The sequence below is a fragment of the Protopterus annectens genome, chromosome 5.part1, assembly GCF_019279795.1.
Source record: "Protopterus annectens isolate FY-2018-M chromosome 5.part1, PAN1.0, whole genome shotgun sequence".
Lineage (NCBI taxonomy): Eukaryota > Metazoa > Chordata > Ceratodontiformes > Protopteridae > Protopterus > Protopterus annectens.
Window position 1 is genome coordinate 747,181,234 of NC_056736.1, and position 23,091 is coordinate 747,204,324.

At 41.2% G+C, this 23,091-nt stretch overlaps 1 protein-coding gene across 1 annotated transcript in view; it reads right to left on the reverse strand.

Moving 5' to 3' along the window:
- C2CD3 (C2 domain containing 3 centriole elongation regulator) overlaps positions 1-23,091 on the reverse strand; it is a 2,415,762-nt gene that overhangs the window by 1,187,446 nt on the left and 1,205,225 nt on the right. Inside the window, exon 19 of the mRNA XM_044072855.1 lies at positions 2,572-2,852. Coding sequence (XP_043928790.1) covers positions 2,572-2,852 — 281 coding nt within the window. The remainder of the gene's footprint in view (positions 1-2,571; positions 2,853-23,091) is intronic.

Sequence of the window (23,091 nt, forward strand, 5' to 3'; positions counted from 1 at the left end):
AAAAAAAAATAATTTGGACACAGTGAAATTGGTTTATTTAAAAAAAAAAAAAAAAAAAAACAAGTTATTCAATGAATAATGGAGACACAGTAACAGATAAAAGGCTTGTGCTGTTATACACTGTACCTTGGGACTGAAATGGTTTATTTTAACAAGTTATTCAATGAATAATGGAGACACAGTAACAGATAAAAGGCTTGTGCTGTTATACACTGTACCTTGGGACTGAAATGGTTTATTTTAACAAGTTATTCGGTGAATAATGGAGACACAGTAACAGATAAAAGGCTTGTGCTGTTATACACTGTACCTTGGGACTGAAATGGTTTATTTTAACAAGTTATTCAATGAATAATGGAGACACAGTAACAGATAAAAGGCTTGTGCTGTTATACACTGTACCTTGGGACTGAAATGGTTTATTTTAACAAGTTATTCAATGAATAATGGAGACACAGTAACAGATAAAAGGCTTGTGCTGTTATACACTGTACCTTGGGACTGAAATGGTTTATTTTAACAAGTTATTCAATGAATAATGGAGACACAGTAACAGATAAAAGGCTTGTGCTGTTATACACTGTACCTTGGGACTGAAATGGTTTATTTTAACAAGTTATTCAATGAATAATGGAGACACAGTAACAGATAAAAGGCTTGTGCTGTTATACACTGTACCTTGGGACTGAAATGGTTTATTTTAACAAGTTATTCGGTGAATAATGGAGACACAGTAACAGATAAAAGGCTTGTGCTGTTATACACTGTACCTTGGGACTGAAATGGTTTATTTTAACAAGTTATTCGGTGAATAATGGAGACACAGTAACAGATAAAAGGCTTGTGCTGTTATACACTGTACCTTGGGACTGAAATGGTTTATTTTAACAAGTTATTCGGTGAATAATGGAGACACAGTAACATATAAAAGGCTTGTGCTGTTATACACTGTACCTTGGGACTGAAATGGTTTATTTTAACAAGTTATTCAATGAATAATGGAGACACAGTAACAGATAAAAGGCTTGTGCTGTTATACACTGTACCTTGGGACTGAAATGGTTTATTTTAACAAGTTATTGGGTGAATAATGGAGACACAGTAACAGATAAAAGGCTTGTGCTGTTATACACTGTACCTTGGGACTGAAATGGTTTATTTTAACAAGTTATTTGGTGAATAATGGAGACACAGTAACAGATAAAAGGCTTGTGCTGTTATACACTGTACCTTGGGACTGAAATGGTTTATTTTTAACAAGTTATTCGGTGAATAATGGAGACACAGTAACAGATAAAAGGCTTGTGCTGTTATACACTGTACCTTGGGACTGAAATGGTTTATTTTAACAAGTTATTCAATGAATAATGGAGACACAGTAACAGATAAAAGGCTTGTGCTGTTATACACTGTACCTTGTGACTGAAATGGTTTATTTTAACAAGTTATTCAATGAATAATGGAGACACAGTAACAGATAAAAGGCTTGTGCTGTTATACACTGTACCTTGGGACTGAAATGGTTTATTTTAACAAGTTATTCGGTGAATAATGGAGACACAGTAACATATAAAAGGCTTGTGCTGTTATACACTGTACCTTGGGACTGAAATGGTTTATTTTAACAAGTTATTTGGTGAATAATGGAGACACAGTAACAGATAAAAGGTCTGTGCTGTTATACACTGTACCTTGGGACTGAAATGGTTTATTTTAACAAGTTATTCGGTGAATAATGGAGACACAGTAACATATAAAAGGTTTGTGCTGTTATACACTGTACCTTGGGACTGAAATGGTTTATTTTAACAAGTTATTCGGTGAATAATGGAGACACAGTAACATATAAAAGGTTTGTGCTGTTATACACTGTACCTTGGGACTGAAATGGTTTATTTTAACAAGTTATTCGGTGAATAATGGAGACACAGTAACAGATAAAAGGCTTGTGCTGTTATACACTGTACCTTGGGACTGAAATGGTTTATTTTAACAAGTTATTCAATGAATAATGGAGACACAGTAACAGATAAAAGGCTTGTGCTGTTATACACTGTACCTTGGGACTGAAATGGTTTATTTTAACAAGTTATTTGGTGAATAATGGAGACACAGTAACAGATAAAAGGTCTGTGCTGTTATACACTGTACCTTGTGACTGAAATGGTTTATTTTAACAAGTTATTTGGTGAATAATGGAGACACAGTAACAGATAAAAGGCTTGTGCTGTTATACACTGTACCTTGGGACTGAAATGGTTTATTTTAACAAGTTATTTGGTGAATAATGGAGACACAGTAACAGATAAAAGGCTTGTGCTGTTATACACTGTACCTTGGGACTGAAATGGTTTATTTTAACAAGTTATTTGGTGAATAATGGAGACACAGTAACAGATAAAAGGTTTGTGCTGTTATACACTGTACCTTGGGACTGAAATGGTTTATTTTAACAAGTTATTTGGTGAACAATGGAGACACAGTAACAGATAAAACGCTTGTGCTGTTATACACTGTACCTTGGGACTGAAATGGTTTATTTTAACAAGTTATTCAGTGAATAATGGAGACACAGTAACAGATAAAACGCTTGTGCTGTTATACACTGTACCTTGGCTGGGAGCTGCTGTGGCTCTAGAAAATGAGGTGGTCTTGCGACATGGACATCGGCACCACTTTCTTCATTTTTTAGTCTATGCATTGCCAGAATCTGATCCCCTGAGCCAAGCGCTAGAAGAACTTTCAAACTTCCTTTCTTTTTTCCTGTAAAAACATCAACTACAGGTACGTAACTGTCCACAGCAATCACAGGGTAAAGAGCCTGGAGCAACAAAGCAGAAATCTTCGGATCCCTAATGAAACAAAAAGAGGTATGCAATGTGAAAGGAGTCCTCAGAAGTTCACAGAAACAGTACAGTACAATACCATGGGCTGTCGATAAGCAAAAAGTTCTTCCACTTCCAGAACAGACTGAAATCATAACTCCATTTTCAAGTGACTTACTACCTTATAAATAATAAAGAACATCTTTGAGATTATAATTTTATTTTTCAATGGTGTATCAGCTTAGAAATAACAATATCTTTCTATCCAGACCAAATTAAATCACTGCTCAGACCTCAGCAACAGTAACTGTGTAGACAGGAAAAAGCCTAGTTCAAAGGGTTGACTTTTGAAGTATTGCATCTGGCCTAAAACCTGGTCTCGCCTTCTGTGGGTCTGTTTAAGAAAAAACACCTTCTGTATCAGACAACCAGGGATGGGTTAAAGGATCTCGTCTGCACCTTGCTGGGACAGGGAAAGATAAAATGTAGGCAATGTGCGGAAACCAATTTAATGAGAATTCTGCAAAAATGCAATGCTACACATCAGGAGATGGTGGGCAGATATCAGTCACACAAGGCAACCTCTCAATGTTCTTCCAGCGTCTGTCCGGGTTTTCACTGTGGTTTCAACTTTTAGCATTCTTTTCATTTTCAAATTAGTATTTTTATTTTTATGATCTACACTTCACCATGACCATTCAGCTAATGTTTTCTCCCAAATGCTGTTATTTGTTGAAGTATCAAGAAAATGAAGATACATGGACTTGGAATTACTGTTGTACACAGTGAAATTCATGTAAATACATCTTTTCATAAAAATTATATAAAAGTCTTGATCCTGGTGTTCAGAATATTACCAATATCACCCCCTTTTACTGATATTCTGTTTTAAGCTAGCTGTAACCTTGGAACCTGTATTTTATTATTCATATCACTTTCCATATGGTATAAGAGTAGTGGAATCTAGGTTAAGAAGGGAGGTGATGATTAGTGATCAGCAGTATGGTTTCATGCCAGGAAAGAGCACTACAGATGCAATCTTTGCTCTGAGAGTGTTGTTGGAGAAATACAGAGAAGGTCAGAAGGAGTTGCCTTGGGTCTTTGTGGACTTAAAGAAAGCATATGACAGGGTGCCTAGACAGGAGTTGTGGTATTGTATGAGGAAGTTGGGAGTGGCAGAGAAGTATGTAAGAGTGGTACAGGATATGTACAAGCGTAGTGTGACATTGGTGAGGACTGTGGTGGTTGTGACGGATACGTTTAAGGTGGAGGTGGGATTACATCAAGGATCAGCTCTGAGCCCTTTCTTATTTGCAGTGGTGATGGACAGGTTGACAGATGAGATCAGACAGGAGGCCCCATGAACTATGATGTTTGCAGATGACATTGTGATATGTACCGAGAGTAGGGACCAGGTTGAGGAGACTCTGGAGAGGTGGAGATGTGCTTTAGAGAGGAGAGGAATGAAGGTCAGCAGGACTAAGACAGAATATATGTGTGTAAATGAGAGGGAGGATAGAGGAATGGTGAGGATGCAGGGAGTAGAGTTGACAAAGGTGGATGAGTTTAAGTACTTGGGATCAACAGTTCAGAGTAATGCTGAGTGTGGAAGAGAGAAGAAGGAGAGAGTACAGGCAGGATGGAATGGGTGGAGAAGAGTGTCAGGAGTGATTTGTGACAGACGGGTACCAGTAAGAGTGAAAGGGAAGGTCTACAAGAGGGTAGTGAGACCAGCTATGTTATATGGGTTGGATATGGTGGCACTGAAAAAAGGCAGGAGTCAGAGCTGGATGTGGCAGAGTTAAAGACGTTAAGATTTGCACTGGGTGTGACCAGGATTAGGAATCAGTATATTAGAGGGTCAGCTCAGGTTGGACAGTTTGGAGACAAAGCAAGAGAGGCGAGATTGCGTTGGTTTGGACATGTGCTGAGGAGAGATGCTGGGTATATTAGGAAAAGGATGCTAAGGATGGAGCTGCCAGGTAAGAAGAAAAGAGGAAGGCCTATGATAAGGTTTATGGATGTGGTGAGAGAGGACATGCAGGCGGTTGGTGTGAAACAGCATGATGCATAGGACAGGAAGAAATGGAAACAGATGATCTGCTGTGGCGAACCCTAACGGGAACAGCCGAAAGAAGATGATGATCACTTTGCATATGGTTGAGACAAATATTTGTCTCTTGAAGGAGATGGGTTTAGAAAAATATGTGCTTTGAAGATAAGTTATATATTATTGATGCAGGCACATTCTGTTTTTCTTTTAACCTCTTATAGGTTCATAGGTTCATACTAGGCTATCTGCCCTAGGGCATTTATAAGCCTAGCCAGAATGTGTTTGGCTTTCGCCACCCATTTTAAATTAATTTTGTTATGCCCTTTTTCGAAGTTAGTATACCGTGCCTCTGTCTAACAGTGACACAGAAGTGATACCTGGGTTAAACCTACGATCTCCCATCCACTCATCAAGACTCCTCTTGAAGAGAGTCAATGAGGGACTCTGCCTAACCTGGACTGGGATTTTATTCCAGAGTGAAGGGAGCCTCTGGGTTATGAATCTGTACCTCCAACATGTCCTATTTATTTCAGTGCTGAGGTTCAAGTCTCTCGAGTGCGTAGCTCGATGGGATTTGGATTTTCTGAGGTGCAGCATGTCCATTAATTCCGGGTTGGACATAGCTTTATACGTCAGGGAGAGATCGCCCCTGAACAGGCGGTAGAGCTGGAGTTTCTTTAACCGGGCAGCATAATATGGCATCTGTTTGAGCCCTTTGACCCTCTTGGTGGGGTACTTTTGGGGTCTTTCCAGTTGCTGCATGTGTCTGGTAAGCTACATCCCAAAAGGGGCACTGTACTCAATTATGGGCCTGATGAGGGATGAGTAAAGAGGCACGATGACCTCCCCTGATCTTGATGTGAATCCCTTCATGATTAGGTGGGCTATATAAAATGTTTTTCTAACCACTTTGGCCACGTGGTTGTCAAATGAGAGACTGCTATCAACTTGGGTCCCCAGGTCCCTAATTACTTCTGTACTTAATGGATTACCACCTATGTGGTAATTTGTGGGCACTTTGTTTTTGCCAAAGGGGATGACTATACACTTTTTGACGTTTAGCTTGAGGCCATGGCTCTGGCACCAGGTGTCTGTTTCTATGAGGCCCTTTTGGAGGATGCTTGTGTCGGCTGGAGAGTCTATTATGGCACCCAGTTTGCAGTCATCTACGAACTTGGTCAGCCACAGTCCTTCCGTGTTGGCCTGTACCTCCGAGAAATGTATACCGAACAAGAGAGGTCCCAGGACTGAGCCTTGTGGGACGCCACTTGTAACTGGTTTGGAGTCTGACATGGCTCCAGCAATTCTAACCATGTGGGTTCTGTCCTTGAGCCAGTTTGCAACCCATCTAGTGACATAGGGATTTATATTTAAGCTGGTGAGCATATCTATAATGCCTGAGTGGGGTATTGTATCGAAGGCTTTTGCGAGGTCCAGGTAGGCTGTGTGGACCACCTTCCCCTCATCAATGGCCTTGGTGACTGTTTCAAAGAAATCAACCAGGATCAGGGGGAAGGATCTGCCCTTAACAAAGCCGAACTGGGTAGGATCCAGTGTCTGTAGGTCCCCAATATCTTTATTTATGAGGTCCATGATGATCCTTTCCATAGCTTTGCAGACCAAGCTAGTCAGGCTTATGGGGCGATAGTTTCCAGGATCCGTTGAGGCACCACCTTTGTGGAGAGGGACCACTGTCGCTGTACGCCACTCTTTGGGTACATATCCTGTAGTAAGGCCGAGATTGAACAGTAGTTTTATGTTTAGGTTTAGCTCTTCTTGGAGTTCATGTAGGACGCAGCCCGGGACACCGTCTGGTCCCATTGATGCTGTGTTTTTTGCTTTGGAGAGGGCGGCTCTTACCTGAGCATCTGAGATGTCAGGGGCAGCACTCTGCTGGGATAGATATTTGCCCTTTTGGTGGGGGAGAAGTTTGCTGAACCTGTCAGCTAGGATGTTGGCAATGTCTGTGGGTTCGGTGTATTTTTTGTAATTTTGGACTAATTCTGAGCATATCTGGGAATTCCCACCCGGGTTCCTAACATAACTAAAGAAAGCCTTGTGATTATCCTTAGTGTACTGTGCAATTTTTCTCTCAAAGCTGGCCTTAGACGATTTTATGAGTGCCCGTAGTTTTTTGCTAATACTGATCAGAGATGCCTTCACTTTTTGGGATTTTGCTCTATCATTTAGTAGCTTCCTCCTTCTATTGTATAGTTTGTTTATGGCTGGGGTCCACCAGACAGGACGTCTGCCTTTGGAGGATTGGGTCTTGGTTTTATTTGGGATTGCATGATCCATGCATTCCTGAAGGTGTTCATAGAATGCATTTATAAAGGATTCTGCGGTCTGGGCTGTATTTTCCATAGGCCCGGGGGGCTTTGAAGGATTCCACCTCGGTTTTGAGGAGTGTGAAATTTGCTTTAGAGAAGTTTTTCACTGTGGTTTTCTGGGCAGGAGATGGGGTCGGGATGTGAATATCCAGTGAGATTAGTTTATGGTCTGATCTTACCAGTGAGGGATACACTTCTAGTCTGGAGCATAGAGTCCCCATGTTGGTATGTTGGTGATGATCAGGTCCAGTATGTTTTCCCCTTTTATTACCTTTTGCCATCTATTTGATATACTGCATGTCATCCATTCATCCTTAGAAGTCATCAAATCATTGACTTTTAAGTTCCATGATATAAGATACTGTTACTGCTCTGATTCAGATTCTGGTTGCGAACTTTTCCTCCTAAGTTTTGATTGTTCTGGCAAAGCAGTATACATTAGTATGCCCTACTGATATAGGATAGCCAATTTCCTGGTCTAAAGAAGTTAACCTTTAACATATATTACAATTCATGCTTAGGCTTCAGTTAAAGGCTATTTATGTGTACCATGAGTATTACATGACAATATTATGTATCAACTAAAGAAAGGGATATTCTCGCTCATTTCATATGTGGCATGATTTTATGGTTTGGGTTAGCTTTAAAAAAGATGTCACTAATCATATTCTTTTAATCAATGGCTATTAGTAGTTAACTTTAAAGGTCTAAAAATTATATTGGTGTAAATAGTCCTGCTTGTTCTTGAGTTAAATTGAATTTGACTACTTATAGGGGTTAGCTATATCCTTGAAATGTTGCATTTAAAACCATTTATATCTTTACAAAAGAAGTGGTCGTATGTACTTGATTTGAAACCTGACGTGGCCTGTTTTTCCCTCATTGTTCATAAGATGGAAAATGAAAAGGAACGGAACAAAAAATCTTTGCAGACGGAATTCCCAACTTCTCTCAATGTTATTTAGGAAGGTCGATTTGATGATGAGCGGCTTTACTGCATAACTGTTGTATTAGGGATGTGCTGATTAATGTTAGACATAAAAAGTAGTTGTTAAGTCATCACTATTTTAATGATTTGTAAGATATTCAGTATTAGTTTCTCTTATTTAAACGACTATAGAATGATAGTATGTGTGATTCTTACGCATTAATCTGCTGATTAGCATGATTCGTATAGGTTTGGTTTTACTCCTGTGTGTAACTTTTCTATTTAAATTGCTTCTACGTTGTCAAAGGAAAAATATACTTTAAAAATGATCAAAACACGGTAGGTTCCGGTTAAGGCACTTTAATCTTGCAGCAAGGAGACAAAAACGTGCTAATACAGAGTTTGTCTAACTAGAAACAGGAAATGCTTACATTTTTATAGACTTTCTAATAAGACATTGCCTACCAAGCTGACGTAGTGAATCACAAGTTTTATCATCATCATTTACTAAGAATTGCTTTCATAAAATTCTGCTGATTTATCAATTTTTGTGAGAAACTTCCTAAGGAAAACAACGTGGCCTTGGCTACCACCGGTTAGATACATGCAATGTTACCATTCAAGGTACTATGGCTAATTCAAGCACAAAGCAAGCAGTTCATTTCTCTAACAATCCTTTTTCTACACTATCTCTAAACTTCTGCAGCTGCACATGTTCTCATACTTCGAACAGAGCTGATTGTTTAAGATCATTATATTTACAGGCTATAGCATTGTTCATTTATTCTCTCCTGACCTAGCAGATAACCACCTGCTTCTCAAGTACATTTCCAAAAGGCATAAACATGAATATTGCTGTGCTAGCAATTACTAGGTCAGAGGGCATCTTGCAAGTTTCAGAAAGCACACTGCAGTTTCAAAAAGCATCTTTTCAGTCTCATATGAAACTCAATTTATATATAAAACAGTGCATATAAAATAGAATGAAAAACGTGTTAACTTATTTAGCTTCTAATTAGCATTAAGCATACACACATTAATACATATTTTTTCTGACATTTCCCCCCTGTTAATACTTTTTAATTCTATTTTCAAAAAGAATAAACAGTTTGCTTCTTTTCCTAACCTCTTCCATTCAGGATTTGCGGTTAAGAAAGTCATTCAGTTTAAAACTTTATGAAAGTGTTTCACATTCTAACAGTTCTTCAAATTCAGTACTTTGACACATAGTCTCAGAAACTGATATATCTATAAATTCTTTGACTAATTTTTTCATGCAGGGGATACCACAACAAATACAAGCTCCTATCAGGAGCAATCCCACACAAATGGCAATCAAGATGTTCATTAGGATGGAACCCCACCCCCCAAACAAATTCTGGAAAAAGTCCATCAGAGGGTTTGGGCCTGGCTTGGTCATGGTCGACACTTGCTGCATCACCTCAAGGTGGTCATTTATCTCATGCTGATGATCTGGTATGTATGCACAGCATTCTTCTTTGATTAAAGCGCACGTACCACCCCTCGCCGCTAGGGTGAAGTCAGGAGCCATTCAGTTCTGGAGCACTACAGTTCTCATAGCATTCAGTTCATCAGTTATCAGTTCAAGAGCAGAGAAAGTTGCATTATTCATTACTTCGAGAAGTTTAGACAGTTTTCGCAGCTCCCAAATCGATTTAACTGCACCATATGCAGGTAATATGCCTGCCCACGATATAACAGCATCACTCAAGTCCATGTGCATCAGTTTGGTACCCACAGTATGATGGTCTTTCCAGCCTGCCTCGATCTGTCCCACTGGATTTTCAGGCTTTTTAACAGCTTTCTTGGCTACATCTCGGGTATTTCGAATATTTTCCTGAGGCAAGACTGCAGTGTGTCGTATGGCCGGGACCAGGTACCTCAAAAAACAACTGCCGGACCAGTTCTCAGGTAACCATTTATATGCTTTTCTACCACACACAAAATAACAATCCTCTACCTTAGTAGTTACTTTGTTACGAAATGGCTGCCCTGCATGAAACATGTTTCTATGTATTACAGATAACTGTTTAAAAAGTACAGGATTACGTTGCACTTGGTCAATAGTCTTATGCATGGACTCAAGAAATGAGTCATAATTTGAACTGAGTCATAATTTGAACTACAAGTTCCACCTATTTTGTTTGCTTTGGTATAACATTTATAATGTACAGTCACATTACACTTGCTCCAACCCACTTGAATTGTGTCATTCTTGTAAAAACATATAATTCCCTTTTGTGTCACAGGCAAATACAGTGCTACCTTATCATATGCTTTAATAGCTACTGTTTCATAAACCAAATTTTCCCAGGTCTCATTGACCCCTAGGGGGATTGCAGTCATTAATAGCCCCCCGTATGCTGTTGGTATGGCTGTGCAGATCCAGCAGTTCAAAACATTAAAAGTCCCAGCATACACACATGTAATTGCCTGATAAGTGTTAAAGTTTGGGTGCCAGTCTATGTTCGGTTCATCACGTTTAATCAGTTCAACTTTTGTGGCAGGAAAAAGGAAAGGCCACAACAAAAAGAACAATGTTATCAGTATAGCTACCAGAATAATCATGCAAGTTTTCTGAGGTTGTTCAATGTCTCTGTTTGCTCTATACCTGGTCATTTTGTTCTCGTTGTACAACAGTAACAAGGTTTTTGTCCAGTTCAAAGTTCTTAACCAGTTTACAGTGTGTCAAATGAATCCAGGATGCTCGCTCCGCAATCTTGACTGCAGTGGGTGTCGACAGTAGTACCTGGTACGGCCCTTCCCACTTTGGAGAAAGTACAGTTTTGTACCTACCATAAATGTAGATGTTCGAGTGCTAATACAGCTGCAGTCCTTACATATGGGTTCTCCTGCCGTCAGGCGGGTCCTCGGTTGGCCGAATTCCAAAGTCTTGGTCCGGCGTCGGTTGTTGTCGCCTTCTTCCCTGACGTCAGTGCAACAGGGGTATATAAGACACGGCCGACGCCATTTTCTTCAGTCTTTCTTGCCCCAGATGTCAGGTGCCCCCAGAAGGAAGGCAATACATAATTTATATATCTATGTATAGTCATGCAATGCAATATAATCAAAATTCAGTAGTTGCAGCAAATACACCATAGAAGGATAACCCAAACAGGTTGTTTGTGGAGGAGTTAGCCACTAGGCCTGTACCAAGAGGGGAAGGGAGGGAGAGAAACCTGGACTGCAGCTGTATTAGCACTCGAACATCTACATTTATGGTAGGTACAAAACTGTACTATGTTCATCGTGCATACAGCTGCAGTCCTTACATATGGGTAGAATCCCAAAGCTATGCACAGGGTGGTAGGCACTTGGTAGGCACTAGGTGGAATTAGGAGGAGCCAAAATGCCCTGCAACACAGCAGTGGCAAAGCCTGCTCTTGTTTTGGAGTATAAAGGTAGGTGGTAGTGTTTAGTGAAGGTATGCACCGAACTCCAAGTGGCTGCCTCCAAAATATCTTTGATAGGAACTCCTCTGAGGAAGGCTGTAGAGGTAGCTGTGGCCCTTGTGGAGTGGGATCGGATGCCTGTAGGCACAGATTTACCATGAAAGGAGCAACAAAAACGTATGCAGTGGCCTATCCATTTTGAAATTGTCTGTTTGGAAATTGGCTTCCCTTGAGCTCCTACAGCATAGGACACAAGGAGTTGTTCTGATTTCCTGAACGGCTTTGTTCTGTCCAAATAGTAACGCAGCTGTCTATGGATGTCTAAGGAATGAAGCAGCCTTTCTCCTTTGTTTTGAGGATTGGGGTAAAAGGTAGGTAAGTGTATGGCCTGATTTAAAGTTACCCTGGATACTACCTTAGGCATAAATGATGGGTTGGTTCATAGGGAAACCCTGTCCTGATGGAAGATGAGAAAGGGCTGCACAGCCATGAGGGCTTGTAATTCCGAGACCCTACGAGCTGAGGTAATAGCCAGAAGGAAAGCTGTTTTCCAGGACAAATATTGCAAATCTGTTGAGGCAGCTGGTTCAAAGGGAGGCAAAGTTAATTTTTCCAGTATGTAATTAAGATCCCAGGCTGGGATTGGTTGTTTCCTTGGAGGTCTTATATTCTTAGCCCCTCGGAGGAAATGTCTTAAGAGTGGGTGAGAGAATAAGGGTGGATCAGTGTTGAATTCTGCAGAAATGGCTGAGGCATGGATTTTAATGGAGGAGAATGACAGTTCACTGTTCAGCAGCTCAGTTAGATACTGTAATATCTGAGGCAAATTCAGTTTTCTAGGATCCTGATCCTTTTTCTCATTCCAAGCGCAAAACCGTTTACATTTTGCAAAGTAAGCTTTTCTAGTAGATGGCCTTCTGGCTTCCAAAATGACATCCTGTACCTCCTTGGAGAGAAGGGTCTGTTGTGGTGCTAAGGAATTTTCCATGCAGCCAGATTGAGTGTTTTCAGCTGACTGTGAAGAGTTTTGTAGCTGTGCTGAGTCAGAAGGAGAGGCATTAGAGGTAGGGTCCAGGGAGGAGAATGTGTTAGGCTCCTCAGGAGTGGATACCAGTGTTGTCTTGGCCAGTCTGGAGCAATCAGTATCATCTTTGGTCTGTCTGCTCTTGTTTTCAAAAGCACCCTGGTCAGTAGAGGAAGAGGTGGAAAGGCGTAAACTGTCTGTACCGCCCAACTGAAAGAAAGGGCGTCCACTCTCCAGGCCTTTGGATGAAATGTACTTGAGCAGAACTTTGTCAATTGGTGATTTTTGTGGGAGGCAAAGCGATCTATGTCTGGCTTTCCCCAGGCTTGGATTATCTTTGTAAACACTTGAGGATGCAACTTCCATTCGTGAGGGTCTGTCATATTTCTGCTTAGATTGTCTGCCAGCGTGTTTTCCATACCTGGCACGTACTGTGCTTGAAGCTCGATTTGCCATTCCAGAGCCCTGTTCCAAAGTGACATGGCCAGCCTGCACAGGGGTTATGAATGTGTTCCTCCCTGTTTGTTTATGTACCACATTACTGTGGTGTTGTCTGTTCTTATCAATAATTGCCCTGGATGCAGGAGGTACTTGAAAGCTGTAATTGCATTTATCACTGCTAGCATTTCCTTTTGATTGATGTGAAGGTGCTTTTCCTTTTGGGACCATTTGCCCTGAATGCACCTGTCTGTCATGTGTGCCCCCCCAGGCGTAGTCTGAGGCGTCTGTTGTGATGACTTGATTTGCTTGAGGCTTGCTGAATGGTAGGCCTGTGTTTGTTTGGCATGCTTGAGCCCACCATAGAAATTCCTTTTGTAAACATGGAATTAGTGGTATTATTGTTTCCAAACTGTGGCTGTGTTAAGACCATAGGTTTTTTAGGTACCATTGAAGTTTCCTCATATGCAACTTTGCACATGGGATTAGAAGAATGCAAGATGCCATGAATCTCAGAGCCTGCAGGATTTTCCTTGCAGTTAGCCTGGTACAATTTGCTAGTATCTTGAAGTACTGAGTTAGTTGCCCTTGTTTTTCTGGCGTAAGATAGGCCATCTGGGTGTTTGTGTCCAAGTTGGCACCCAGGAAAATTATTTTCTGAGATGGTGTTAGCCTGGATTTCTCTTTGTTGATAGTGTATCCCAGGGAATTCAATAACTGTGTTACATAAGCCAGATGCTCCAGAAGTATGTGCTTGCTGTCCGCTTGGATCAGGCAGTCCAAATAAGGGTATATTTGTATCCCTTGAAGTCTGCAGTAGGCAATTACTGATGCCAGGCATTTCGTGAATACTCTGGGCGCAGTAGATAAGCCAAAGGGCAACGCAGAGAATTGATAGTGGATTGGACCTGCAAGAAATCTGAGGTATCTTCTGCAGCTTTGTCTGATTGGGACATGCAGGTATGCCTCCTTGAGGTCCAATGTTACCAGCCAAGACCCCTTGCCCAGCATGGGAAGAAGCTGCTATAAGGTGAGCATCCTGAATTTTGGTACTAGTAGAAATGTGTTTAGGATGGATAAGTCCAAAATGGGTCTCCATTCGGTTCCCTTCCTTGGTACCAGGAATAGTCTGGGTAAAAACCTTGACCATGCTCGTGACTAGGTACCTCTTGAATAGCTTTCATGTCCATGAGCTTTGAAACTTGTATTTGAGCCTCTGCCCTTTGATTGTGTGGCAGGTTCGGCATGCCTCTCATTTTTGGAAGAGTGTGGAAATGAAATCTGTAGCCTCTGTTTATAATGTCCAGGATCCATTTGTCTTTTGTGACAATATGCCAATTTTTTGAAAATAATGCCAGCTTTCCTCCCAAGGGTGCTGCCACTTGAGCCTTGTTTGGCATGCAAAGGGGAAAGTCATTGGGTTTGTTTTCTGTATTGCTGTGCATTGTCTTCGCCACCTCTTGATGCTGGAGGTTGCCACTGTCTGCCTCTATATGATCCTTGAGATTGTCCTCTGCCCCTTCCGCATCTGTATCTACCTCTTTGGGGCTTGTCCGTGGCTGGAAAGGACCAGTTTTTTGTAGGCCAATTTCTACTAAAACGTGGTGGTTGTACCTGTAGAAAAGCCTTAACAGTTTGTATAGATTTAGCTTTTTCTTCCATTTTCCTTAGAATTTCCTCAGCATTAGTACCAAATAATACATCCTTTTGTAAAGGAGCATCTAGTAATTTAGCCTTGGCATGATCAGGCAGGGTTTGTTCCCTAAGCCAGGCATGTCGACGAATGACTGATCCTGTAGCTGCAGCTCTACTTGAGGCCTCTAGAGCATCATAACCACATTGCAAGGTGTGCTTACCCACTTGTTCTGCACTATGCATCATATCCTGTAACTCCTTCAAATCTGGTTGTTCAGGTTGTGACATTTTATTCTTTAATTGTGATAACAGAAACTGCTGATATTTAAGCATATGGAACTGACAATTTAAGGCCCTCATGGTTAGAGTGGCCGAGGTATATACCTTTTTTTCCCACCTTTCTAAGGATCTAGACTTCTTTCGGAAGGTAATGGATTCTTAGCAGTAGAGGCCTTCATTCCCTTGGGACCCTGAGAAATGGTTTCTGGGTCAGCATTATGACTTTTGTAAAGAAATTGGTGTGAGTTAGGAACTCTGTAGTACCTATCAGGCTTGACTGGGGCTGGAGGCAGGGAATCCGGATTAAGGCAAGCCTCCGAATAAACATCATCAAGTATGTCCAAGACAGGAGGTATCGCCAGAGGCCTGTGCTGAGGTAGTAGAAGAAATTCCCTAAGCCTTTTCTTTGAATCAGAAAAATCCTGGCCTTCCCAATGGAAGTGCTCCCTCAAGGTATGCAAGGTTTCCCCAAATGAGAAATCCTCTGGGGGGGATACAGAAGGAATGGACTGTTCTGCATCAGAATCTTCAAAAGGGGAGTACGAATGCTCCTCTTCATCAGAATGTTCTGAAATAATGGAGCCCTGGTCAGAAGAGGGAGATTCTTCCTCCACTCTGGGTCTCTTGTCCGGTGGGGGTTGGGAACCCCTGATAAGAGTAATTAAATCCTCAGCCATTTTGAGCATCTGCTTTTTAGGCATGGGGCCTGTAGATGGGCCCTGTGCAACAGGCCTCTGGGAGTGCATGGCTGATTTAGACTTAGTAAAGGCCTTGATGGAAAAGGAAGAAGAAGGTCTGAAGACACCATGGGTGGAAGTAGATCTGTCCACATTAAGAGGTTCAACACTCACAGTGGCTTCGGTAGCTGTAGTCAGGGTGTGGGCCGAGGAACCTGCGGTCTCGGGTACAGAGGACACCGCCAAAGAAGCATTGTCGGTAGTCAGGGGCTGCATAGGTGCCTCACTGAGAACCGGACCACGTGTAGCCGGTCTTGGAGTGGTGTCGGTGGAGACCGCGGGCCTCGCGTGTCGGTCTTTGTCCTTGTGTTTTTTGGACAAAATGGTAGTCGGAGTCTCCGACGACATTTTATAGTTAAAAGCTTTACCAAAAAAGTGCTGGGCGAACTCTGCCCGACGCTTAACAGTGCGTTTATTAAAGGTAGCACAAAAGCGACAGCCCGAGACGTCGTGGTCTGGGCCTAAACAAGGAATACAGAGGGAATGGAAATCCTTATGCGGTATTTGCTTCCCACAAGAAATACAATTGTTAACTTTGTCTGACATCGGTCTGAGGCAAGAAAAGTTTCCCCAACGGGGTACTTAGCTTTAAAGAAGACTTCGGTTTCCAAATTTTCGTAATTTCAGGAGCTGGCCGACCGGCACTTGCGAACTGCTTCTGCTTCGGGCACCACGCGGCAAAAAAGACTGAAGAAAATGGCGTCGGCCGTGTCTTATATACCCCTGTCGCACTGACGACAACAACCGACGCCGGACCAAGACTTTGGAATTCGGCCGACCGAGGACCCGCCTGACGGCAGGAGAACCCATATGTAAGGACTGCAGCTGTATGCACGATGAACATCTCCAGTTTTTTCTCTTCACTATCTTCACCCAGACCCAGGTGCCTGGGGCTACTGCTGCTTCTGATGGTTTCATCTGCTCTTTATCTGAAACAGAATTTAACTGCAAAAGTTTGTTATTCAAAAATCGCCTCATATACCCTGCAAGTGAACTGTCAGCCTCCTGCTCTGCAGACATGAGAGGTTTCCATTGAGGTGTATAATATGCCCTCCCAAACAGAACTTCAAAAGGAGTTAACCCTTTTGCATTTGGAACAGTTCTCATGCTCAACAGTGCCAGAGGTAAACAGTGCACCCAGTTCTTTTGTGTCTCACTAATCAATTTTCTAAGTTTATTCTTCAACACCCCATTATGCCTCTCTACTAATCCTGCAGATTGGGGGTGGTATGCACAATGGTTTTTCAATGATATCCCGAAATAGCGACTAAGTTGTTGTATAGTTTGATTTACAAAGTGTGTGCTATTGTCACTATAAATCTTTTCCGGTATGCCAAATCTAGGAATAATTTCTTTAACAAGGACTTTTGCAACAGTAGCTGCATCTGGATTTTTAGTTGGAAAAGCTTCCACCCATTTATAAAACATATCTATAATGACAAGGCAGTACTTCTTATTTTCACATTTGTTCAGTTCTATAAAATCCATACAAATGGTATGAAATGGATACGGTGGTATAGGAAAACTCCCTTGCTTAGGTTTCAATGCCCCTTGTGCACGATGCTTGTTACAAATATGGCATGCTGCACAAAAACTTTTTGTGTAATTAGTAAATCCATACGTCATAAACACTCGATTCACTAACTGTACCATCACCCCTGTTGAGACATGGCTCTGCCCATGGCTCAACAAAGCTGCATATCTAAACAAGTTAGATGGTAAGATTGTTTTCTTTTCTTTGGAGATGTACAGTCCCTTTCCAAGGATTGCTCCTCGTTTTATCCACTTACTGTTTTTCTACATTTGTAGTAAGTGTCTGCATTGTTTTTAACATTTCTAAATCTAAAATCTCAGATGGTTGCAATTCCTCACTGAAAAGAAAAACTTCTGAAGCTGCTTGCTTCGCAGCTATATCAGCCCTTGCATTGCCTTTTGAAATTCTATCCTGTTGTTTGGTATGAGCTACGCATTTACAAATCGCTACTTTCTGAGGTAACTGAATAGAGTCTAACAGACCTAAAATAAATTGCGCATGGTTAATTGGTTTACCAGTAGATGTCATCATTCCTCTATTTTTCCACTGCTGCGCAAAAACATGTACAGTAGAAAAAGCATACTGACTGTCAGTAAAAATGTTCACTTTCTTATCTTTCGCCAAGGTACATGCCCTTGTCAAGGCAATCAATTCTGCTGCTTGTGCAGATCAGTTGTGTGGTAAAGACTTTGCTTCTAAAATCTCAGTATCAGAAACTACTGCATACCCCACTAGATTCTGTCCTGTAGGACCCCTCCTGCACGAGCCGTCCACATAGTATGTCACCTTGGCATCATCCAAGGGAACATCTGTAAGGTTTGTTCTAGGTAGTGTCTTTTAGTCAATCTCCTGCAGGCAGCAGTGTGGTTTGCCATCTGCAGGGGTTGGGAGCAAGGTTGACGGATTCAAAGTAGTGCATCATTCAATTGTCATATGAGGTTGGCTCAACAGTATAGTCATACAGGAAAGATGTCTAGCAGGAGAAAGATATGCTACTTTTTCTTGCAGTAAAACAATCGCGACTGCATGAGGCACTCTCAATGTGAGAGGGTGGAACAAAACTACTGAGGCTGAAGCCTGCACTGCCATTGCAGCTGCGACTACTGCTTGTACACAGTGGGGCAAGGATCGTGCCACTGGGTCTAGCTGTGATGAATAGTAAGCTATGGGACGTTGTTTGTCCCCATGCTGTTGTGTGAACACTGATGTCATATAACCTTGCTTACAGTCTACAGTTTGGAAAAATCGCTTATGATAGTTTGGTAATCCTAAAACTAAGGAAGAAGCTATCAGTTGTTTCAATTTGCAGGAAGCTGATTCTGCTTCTAGTGTCCACTGTAATAAATCCTGTGCTGCCATCGGCTTTTTGAATATCAAATTAGTCAGTGGAGCAGACTCCAAAGCATAGTTTGGTATCCAACTCCGACAAAAGTTAGTAGTACCCAGGAAGGACATAATTTCCTTCTTGGTAGTTGGTCTAGGTGCTTGTAATATTGCTGTTTTTCTGTCTTCATCTAATATTCTGCCTTCTTTGGATATTACATATCCCAGGTATTTAACCTGTTTTTTCCAAAGTTGCAGTTTGTTTTTGTTTACCTAGTGTCCTTGAGTAGCTAAAAATTGTAATAATGATATGGTATCCTCTCTGCATTCCTGCTGGGTGGGGGCTGCCAGCAGAATGTCGTCTACATAAAGTAAAATCTGACTACCTTTCAGTGGGATAAATCCCGCCAGGTTACTTGCCATTTCTTGTGCGAATATTGTTGGACTTTCACAATATCCCTGTGGTAGTCTCGTATATGTATACCGTTTCCCCTGAAATGTAAATGCAAACCAATGTTGGCTGTCTGGGAGTATCGGTATTGAGAAAAATGCATTGCTAATATCTACCACAGAAAAATACTTCTGTTGAGGTTTCAAATCATTCAATAAAGTGTGTGGATCTGGCACCGTTGGTGCCCTGGGTATAACTGCGTCATTTACAGCTTGTAAATCTTGGACCATACGCCATTCCCCATTTGCTTTCCTAACAGGAAATAAGGATGTATTACACGGTGAATCAGGAGAATCTATTAAGACTCCTTCCTTAAGTAAAGCTGCTATTATAGGTTTGATTCCTATTTCTGCATCCTTCCTTAAGGGATACTGTCTCTTTTGAGGTCTAAATGCTGATTTTGGCGTAATAGTAACTGGTCCTGCTGTAAGAATAAGTCCTACATCTGATTTCCCTGTTGACCAGAGAGTCTCTGGTATGTCTCGTAAGGCTTTTTCCTCTTCCTCTAGTAAAAGTGCTACTCAGCTGTCCTCACTTACCTGTGAGTGCACAGCGGGTTGTGTCTGTGTTATCCAATTCAATTTCTGCTTTTGTACCCCTTGTTCAGAGAGTTCTAACTCTGTCTATTTTTCCCACCTTGTGACTTTTTCTCCTAGGTCTGCCCACTTTAAATTTCTATCTTTGGTTAAACTTACATGCGGCAATCGATTAGATTTGTAAAGTGCTAAGAATTCCTGGGGCAATGAACAGCTTACTACACTGTTTCCTTCTGCGTCCCAGTACACATTTCGTAATACTAACCTATTAGCATGGTTTCTAAACAGTTCTTGCTCATATTCTTTATCAGGTCCTGGTCTGTTACAGTAACATAGAGTGCAATGCAACAAATGCTGTTTATCAGTGCAAGGGAGGGGGATTTACTGATGGCTACGTTCATCAGTTCTTCGGTTACTGCCCCTGGACCAGTTGTAAGTCCTGGCTGTACCAATAAAATGTTTCACCCTCCGGTCGCACTACAAAAGTATCCATTTGTCGCTGTGCTTCCATACCCTGCATAGTTGGAACTATGACCATGCCAAATATCTGCATTAAATCTCTGCCCAAGAGATTCACTGGGCATTTTGCAGAAACAACAATTTTGCTTTTCTGGGTCATCCCTGAAACAGGGTCAGTTATCGCTATGTTGTGGGAGAGTGGCTCCCGATACAGCTGTCCATTAGCTGCTTTCACTAATATGTAGTCTAGTGATTCTGAATTTTCCGGTAGTTTGGAAGGATGTATCAGGGTCTGTGAAACCCCTGAGTCACACAGAAATTTGACTTCCCTCCCCTCTACCAGAAGCGTAACTTCTGGTTTTGTGTCTGCTAAATAGAGCTCTAAGCTCAATAATGCTGAGTCTAAAATTTCATTTTCTTCATCATCTATGAATTCATGTACAACCTCTATCCCTTCCGTCACATCCTCTACTCTTTCTACAGCATTTGCATTTGTCTTTTCCTGTTTATTCCTATCTAGTGATTCTTGACTATCATATAGTCATTCCTTGCCCTCCTTATCTTCCGTGGTTACCTTCTTATTTAGCCTGCAATCCCTTGCCAAATGTCCCTTTTTCCCGCATTTGAAACATTCACCCCTTTTCTTTCTCTCTTCAAAGTCTTCTGATCATTTATCAGATTGTTTGTTCCACTGGGTATTTTTCTTACCTTTCTTCCCAGTTTGTACTACAAAGACTTCTGACCCATCTTCCACTGCAAATACTCGAGTTTTCTTTTTCTTTTTGCTATTAAAATGCCTTTCATCATGTCTTGCATATTCAAGTAATGACTGCAGTCTACTTGTACGATGATCTACCATGTGCTTTGTAATAAAGCTGCTAATGGGAGAAATACTGCATTTTAAGAATGCATTCTTTAGCTGTTGCTCATATGGGGACTCATGTGTTTGATCTTCAGGTACCTGCATTCCACAATGGCTATTAAAACATTCTAATAATCTGGCACAATATCTATCAACAGTTTCACCTTCTTGTTGTATGCATTGATTAATGCAGGTCCATTCAGCCCTAGGCTTCCATTTCTCAGAGATTCGGTCTGTCAGACCTTTCACTCTGTTGTCCAGTACTGCATTACTATGTGGGAGTGGTCTAAGCTCTCGCTCAGGGGATTGGATTCCCACTCATCATGTGCCAATCTGGACCTACAATTTGTCTAACTACTTTTTTTCTTTTTTCTTTCCATTCAATGGTAACTTACCTCTCTATCCTATAAGTCTTCTAAGAATTTTCTAAAATTAACTTTTGGATGGGGAATTCCCTCTGTGGCTTTCCGGATGTCTTCGGGTGTCCATGGTCTATATACTAGAAGAGTCGGATCCTGTCCTGCCTGTGGATTTGGTACTTCTATGAGTGGACATATTTCTTCCTCACTCATAGCTTGTGAATTTCTATTTATTTCATATAATTCAATATCCCCTCTCAAGTTACGTGTTCGAGACCTGGTCTCGATAGGATCCCTGACAAACGGTTTTGATTTTGCAGGAACAGCTGGATATAGCGGAGGTGGATCAGCTTGTCCACTCGCTTCATATTCTGGTAAAGGATGCAGAGGGGGCGGAGGAGGGGCTGTTGCTATTACTAAGTTATTATCTTCTTTATCTAAGAACATTGCTCTTGAATTTTTAATCTTTTGTTCCCTGCGGTTTGCTTCCTCAAGCCACCTGTGTGCCTGAGGGACTCCTAATTGCCGTTGCTTTTTTAGCTGACCTTTCGCGTCTGTTTTAAGTTGTCTAACAAGTTTAATAAGTGAAGATTTATCTAAATTACCATCAAATTTGTATTTATCAACCCATTTTGTATAATACTTAACATTATCGGCACGCTGTAATTGCATGTATTTTGCGTCTTCGGTTAGGGGCGGGTCTCGGGAACTTTTCGTGCACTGATTTCCCATGTTGCCTTAGCTAAGCTAAAAATTGTTACGTAACCCTTCTTATCACGTGGTACCATGATTTTACACCTTCTCACAGTTTATCTAGAATAACTGTCTACCTATTCTGTTTCCCTGATCTATGACAAGACAGCAATCTTTTTTGTCCCTGATCTGCACATGCAAATCTTCCTGACAAAACAGTACTGTAACAAGTCCCTGATCTAAAACAGAAAAAAGGTAAATTCCTCCTTACCTGACCCTCCGTGAGTTGATCCACCAGAACGTTGACTCGTCCTCCAATCCCAGATCAGAAACAGTGGCTGGCCTCTTTCGAATGACAATTCAGTCGGAGGTCTTTCAAAACAAAAGAGCCGATGTGGCCACTTCTCCGTACGGGTACATGCCATCGGGCCCAATTCTGACCTAGGCCTAGAGTGAGAGGTATTTTCTGGTCCGAAGGAGGAAAAATATACTTTAAAAATGATCAAAACATGGTAGGCTCAGGTTAAGGCACTTTAATCTTGCAGCAAGGAGACAAAAACGTGCTAATACAGAGTTTGTCTAACTAGAAACAGGAAATGCTTACATTTTTGCAGACTTTCTAATAAGACATTGCCTATCAAGCTGACGTAGTGAATCACAAGTTTTATCATCATCATTTATTAATAATTGCTTTCCTAAAATTCTGCTGATTTATCAATTTTTGTGAGAAACTTCCTAAGGAAAACAACGTGGCCTTGGCTACCACCGGTTAGATGCATGCAATGTTACCATTCAAGGTACTATGGTTAATTCAAGCACAAAGCAAGCAGTTCATTTCTCCAACAATCCTTTGTCTACACTATCTCGAAACTTCTGCAGCTGCACATGTTCTCATACTTCGAACAGAGCTGATTGTTTAAGATCATTACATTTACAGGATATAGCATTGTTCATTTATTCTCTCCTGACCTAGCAGATAACCACCTGCTTCTCAAGTACATTTCCAAAAGGCATAAACATGAATATTGCTGTGCTAGCAATTACTAGGTCAGAGGGCATCTTGCAAGTTTCAGAAAGCACACTGCAGTTTCAAAAAGCATCTTTTCAGTCTCATATGAAACTCAATTTATATATAAAACAGTGCATATAAAATAGAATGAAAAACGTGTTAACTTATTTAGCTTCTAATTAGCATTAAGCATACACACATTA